The sequence below is a fragment of the Pholis gunnellus genome (assembly GCF_910591455.1).
Source record: "Pholis gunnellus genome assembly, chromosome: 13".
Taxonomy (NCBI): domain Eukaryota; kingdom Metazoa; phylum Chordata; class Actinopteri; order Perciformes; family Pholidae; genus Pholis; species Pholis gunnellus.
The window spans coordinates 12,335,472-12,341,471 of record NC_136540.1 but is presented as its reverse complement, the minus strand read 5'-3'; the positions used below and the strand labels follow the sequence as shown (position 1 = coordinate 12,341,471).

The following is a 6,000-nucleotide window of genomic DNA, read 5'->3' as shown; positions in this document are numbered from 1 at the left end:
TTCGTGATACGGTAGGGGAAGATTGTGTTCGATTTTTGATTAAATACTCCTCCATAAATAAAAGGCAAAATCAGTTTTCTATGTTTTTGTTATTTTAAGGTGTCACTCTGGCACTCAGATTCCAGTTTTGTAACTGGGGCCCCAAAAGAAGTGAGCAAACGGGAGCTTTAACATATTTTCTAGATAGCTTCTGTCTGTAAACAAATATACTGGACTAGCTTTCGACTTTCACCCGCAGACAAACAGCCCCTGATAAGAAAGCACCAGAGAAATCGCAGTATTAGTGTAAGAAGAAAGATAATACAAACCTATTATTATGAGCACAGAACCAATTTAATTCTTACACAAGACAAAGGATGGTGGTGGTTTATAATTTCAGTCTTTTGCCCGACACACCAAAAGCATTTCCCAAATCCCTGTCAGCTACACTGTGATAACTTCCAAAATGAATCCACTCGGTTGAAACATATTTGTATATAGATATGTACTGTGGGGCGTTGACATTTCTCAAAATGCAGCAATCTCAATATCTACTTTTCCACACTTTCGCTGTGAGTCTCACACAAAGTGATGCGCAGGCTTGGTGAATTATTCACAGTGGTTGCCTCGCCTCTGTCTTCTTCCAATGGATACTTTGAGCTCTTCTCTGTATAATTCATTCCCTTCAGATTATCTGCATTTTAAAAACCACTCAGTCTTTTCGAGCTGTAAGAGACGCAAGACCATGTAGAGAATGAGAAGGAAAAAAAGAGTGACGACACTGCGAAAAAGTGAGCGAGCCTGACCTACTTTCCTCTCACCTGTTCAGCACTGAGCTTCGGAGGCCTTTTGGAAATAGCTGCTTTCCCTCTATGAACCAGGAGATGGCAGAAGAGGTCAACTGTCACCATAAAAAGAATCAGTTTGGCTACCTGTTATCAGGTAACTTCCATCAATAGAGTTAGCTCCCTGCTGTCCGCAGAGGAGATGGTCACTGTTATTACTCTGAACAGCATAACGGGAACAAATTAGTAAATACAGTGGCTTGAACATAGGTATGTATGGAGATGAACTCATGCTGCTGACAAGGTTTAAGATGCTTTGTAATTTTGTATGTCTTGAAAGTAGCCTTGGACTGTTGCCGCTCTTTATTTTACTGTAATGTGCACCTCAGTGCTGGAGGCCAGCATCCTTTTGTTGGAGAAATTACACCTAAATCTTTACAATCGTGCTAATTAAAATATTATGTTGTAAGTATCAGCCTTCTTAATTTTAAGGCTTCATTGTCCTCAAACAAACCCAAAACCCACACATGGTGGTACAGTAGTAATTATTATTAATATACATCATCATCGAAATGGGAAGGTTGTAATAATAACAGTCTGTGATTATCAAAATAACCAGAATCACAATCCTTTTTTTTGATGTGTGGACATACAAACAGGCTCTCACTTACACACAAATGCACAGGCATGCACTCTGCATATCTGGAGACGCATTACTCCGACATTGATCGTATTTATTTCAGTGCCAGAAATTAGCATCTAGACAGTACCAATGTCCTGTTTTTTACTACCGTTAACGGACTCTGGCCGTCTTTATGCTTTTGGCAGAAGGACATCCTCTGACTCACCAGAGAGGAAGCACTTCTGGCTGAGAAAATGACACAAGTGTTTGTCTCTGGCATCGCTGTCCTCCTGTGGGAAGAAAAGGGGAGAAAAAAAATGAAACAAGACTATAGAGAGGAGAGCGATTAGTGTCTGGATACCTTGTCAGAGTAAAAGGGAACCTCTTGAACCGCAGCAGACCGACCAGCACAGTTGATTTAAAGCTGCAGGTCTATATTTTAGATTCTAGTCAAGATCCAGAGGTTTCCTCAATGTCGGTCTGAATTCCAAGCAAATGTGTATAAAACGATGGAAAATGCAGGCATATTTTTTTTCTCCCCATTTCATATAATGATGGATAAATACCTTACAAAGTGCTCTGGAACAGACAGAATATATCTTGCTACAGTAAACGTGAGATTGTTTGAAAATGTGAAAGGTTTCTTGTAACATTAAGGTGACCTAAAATGAAACTTAAAGACAATATTTGAGTTGCGAAGGGCTCTCTTGCGAAGACGAACCCTTCCTGTCAGCTGTCATTTGCTTCGTGTTTCTAAATAGGAAATGGAAATATGGATGTATATTTTTAGCTGTTGTTAATTATGTTACTGTTCTCTAAACAGGAAGCTTTCCGAAGGAGAGGTTGATGCAGCGGATGAAATTAGAGAGGGACAAGTAAAATGTAATTAACAGCATCTTGACGGCCATAAATCATCTTAGCAGTGATGTTGATTAAAGCCACGGCCTTCAAATACATTCAGTGATTCTAATGTGAATGGAAATTCTTTCTTTTCTTGGTTTATGTTGTATGGAGACAATTTATTTGCTTTCAATTTGCAGTATATGAGCTCACAGAAGGACTACTAGAATGTGGGATGCTGAACATTTGACATGTTCTTTTGAGGTAACACCGTTTTCATGATTGTCATGAATAAAAGGGATGTTTTCCCCATAGTGACAACAAGTTAGGTTCTGTGTTCTGTTTTAGATGAATGATAACACTATGCAACTTTTATTTTAAATTCATTTAGGATGCTATTCTTTGAAGTGCTTCATAATGTTATATTTTAGCAATGTTATCAGTGGTTTTGTAAGACCAACTATCACTTTTTAACAATGATAGTTGATGTAATATTTCTCTTTCCATCACCCAACTAGCCTATAAACTGGTTGTTTCTGGTTCTTGAGCTAGCCTCCAGCATCTTAGTCTTCACACACAAACAACAACAGGCCATGACTTCCTGTAAATGTCTGTCTCAGTACACCACACTGTGACAGATGGAGGAATGAGCAGCTGGCCAGACGCTGTGCTGTGCTTTGGCACAGGAAGTAGCCTACAGCGTGCCTAAATCTGAGCTGTTTTTTTAAATGGTAACCACAAACACAAACGTTTCATAAATGACATGCATGTAATGTAAAAAAATAATCTAATTATGTCATCATTTTAAATGTAAGCTAGTGTAAAGCTTTGTAAGTAAAGAGTAAAAAAAACAAGTTGTTTTGGTCTTTCTTCTCTCATCACTAGTCAGAATAGTGTTTTTTTTAATAATAAAAATAAGAACCACGATAAGTTTATAGTGAAAGACGTTAATACAAGTTGACATGATAAGAAAAAGGTTGCTGCGGTGCAGTGTTGAGCCTAGAGAGGGCCCCAGAGAGCGGAGCCAGCTTTAATCCGAGTCTCAAACGCTACACAGAAATTCCCCGCTCCGGCTGAAATGACATCAGCGTCTCCTCCCACCAACCAGGCTCCCGGCCCGCAGCATGCAAAGATCGTGTATGCACGGGTAAGACGGCACTACATGCCCTCTGCCTCTACACCTTTTTAACTGTGCTGCTACTAACGGGGAATCCCCATTTTAAAATCCAAAATTTCCAAATGTTAAACTATTATTTTACATAAATTATGAAATTACATTCAATTCTTTAACTGGGTTTATTAACTTCCTTGGTTGTTCAACTCCCACTCAACCCAGATTGCAGACAGATTTGCACAAAAATGTTTGATCTGCTTGTAAAGTATTTGTTTGCAACTGACATTATAGGCTATTACTCTCTGCTAGAGGCTAAGGGTTGTAAAGGCCGATAGGGTGCGGATTATTGTCGTGGTTTGGCCAACCAGTGATAGGTGACTTCCCGAATGCAAACACTTCGTAATATTATTTCTAGTATTTACGAATTGAAAAGGTTTCCCGAATGCACCAGAATTGTGCACAATTTAGATTATTGGAGAATGAGAGCTGCGAAAGATTAATTGTCCGATGTGTCCTTGATTCAATTTGATCCCCTTGTGGCCTAGTGGTCTATTATGTATACCACAGCATTACAACATGCCATATGATAGAACAGTCAGATTTGACCAGTGTTGGTCTGTCGGTCAGTCCATCACTTCTGTATAACCTGCATATCTTTAGAATACCCCTATGCAGACATTCATGGTGCCCAGAGGATGCATCCCTCTGACTTTGGTGGTCCTCTTTCTTTACCTCTAGTGCCATTAGAATAACATTTTATCAAGTTTCCTAGAGGATACATTCTAATGACTTTGTTGATCTCTTAACTTTTCATCCAGCACCATCTTCAGGTCAAAAAGCTGCCCAGGCTTTTAGGACAAAATACCCCTAACTAACGAAATTCAGCCACATTTGCACTTTTGCATTGTAACTGTAGCAATTTTAGCAGAAGCTACATTTCTCTTTTGGAGGAACATTTGGAATAGGAGGACGCCTGATTGTAATACGCAAACTTTGAAGGATATGCATCAGCCCAAACTCTTTCCAGGAACAACGTTTCTAGAATCACGATCAAAGTGAAGCCTCTTCGCTTTTTTAAAATGTCTTTGTCTCTGTTCTCGAGTAGCTCGCCGCACGCCAATGCTCTAAAATCCGGCTATTACATTGGCCGAGAGAGACGTCAATCGGGGGATTATCCGCGTCCGGGTAGGTTGACTACGGTCTGCAGCGCTGAGCTGAGCGGGGCTGTGTGAGGAGAGCAGTGCATTTAAAACCGCCCAGGGAAGACACCACACTAACGAGGCTACTTTGGGGTTTTTTTTCGCCGCCTCCCTCCCTCCTCGCCCCGGGTTGACTCTGTCTGGTCCACCATGAGTTGGTCGAGAAGACTGCAGCACCGGTTTACCTGAGCAAGTGTTTTCTTTTCCTTTTCTTCCCTTTTAACCTCCAACCAAGCACGAACTCTGCTGTGACTTTTTATTTCATTTTAATTGAATGCCGTGTCGGACTGCTGCTGCTGCTGCTGCCATCCTGAAATAAATAGCAGGACTCCTGCTTGTGTCAACTTGAGTGTTTGCTTTTAAAGAAAAGCAAGGTTATGTAGCCAGCCATTGCTGTCGGACACATCTCCGCCCCGTTGTTTACATGTTGTAATTGGATTTTCCATCATTTGCAGCAGCAGTAGCACCAGCAGTAGTAGCTCAGGGTCTCCTCCCTCCTCCTCCTCCTCTTGTTCCTCCTCCTCCTCCTGTTCGGAGCTTTTTGCCGGGTCGTCCAGGTCGTATCGAAGAAGAAGAAGAAGAAGAAGAAGCAGAAGAAGAAGATGGGACTACCTGCTCTGGAGTTCAGCGACTGCTACCTGGACAGCCCGCAGTTCAGGGAGAGACTCAAGTCCCACGAGCTGGAGCTGGACAAGACCAACAAGTTCATCAAGGAGCTGATCAAAGACGGCAAGGCGCTGATCCAGGCTTTAAAAAGTAAGTGGAGATGGAAAGGTGTGTGTGTGTGTGCGCGCGCGTGCGTGCGTGCGTGTGCGCGCGCGTGACAGAAGGCTTTGACAAAGTTGAGATGCCTTCAGGTGTAGGAGACTACTCTGGAAGTCTTATCTCAAATACATTGGCACAGAATGAAAAGTTTCCCCCCTCTCTCTCTCTCTGTGTGTGTGTGTGTGTGTGTGTGTGTGTGTTACTGATAAAGCACATTTCAGAAGTTAAGAGGCGAGGCGGGTGAGTTTGAGTGATCCCTGAAGCTGTCGGCACATTTGTTCCCTCCGGCTTACATTACAGGGCGTTTAGAGGGAGAGATGGAGGGTGTAGTGTATGTTCTACTCACGCTGATACTGGGGTACATGGTTTGATGTTGTTTGATGTTGATGAGGGGCTCAACTACCAGAACGTCCCTCCTATGAAATAGCTTTGACATGAGGAGGTGACTCCAGGTTTGCTCCTTTTAGTTAACTGATGGTGTAAATGGAAACCTGGACGGGTGGGTGCCAGGGTTATGAGCTGAGACACTAAATAATGGAAGGTTAGGTTCCAGCATACAAATCCAAATGGGTATTTTTAAGTATAGTAACACTAGATACCACTCTGTTCAGGAGGGTTGTGGAGTGCAGAACTACATCTTTTTAGCACAAAGTTTGACATAATATGTGAAACGTATTCCTCTGAAGTAAGTACATA

The 6,000-nt window shown here is 41.8% G+C and overlaps 1 protein-coding gene across 1 annotated transcript in view; it reads left to right on the top strand.

Annotated features, from left to right (window-relative positions):
- The first annotated feature begins 5,116 nt into the window (after positions 1 to 5,116).
- LOC306705083 (rho GTPase-activating protein 26-like) overlaps positions 5,117 to 6,000 on the top strand; it is a 74,941-nt gene continuing 74,057 nt past the window's right edge. The window contains exon 1 of the mRNA XM_079171750.1: positions 5,117 to 5,295. Within this exon, the coding sequence (XP_079027876.1) occupies positions 5,142 to 5,295 (154 nt within the window). The 5' untranslated portion in view covers positions 5,117 to 5,141. The remainder of the gene's footprint in view (positions 5,296 to 6,000) is intronic.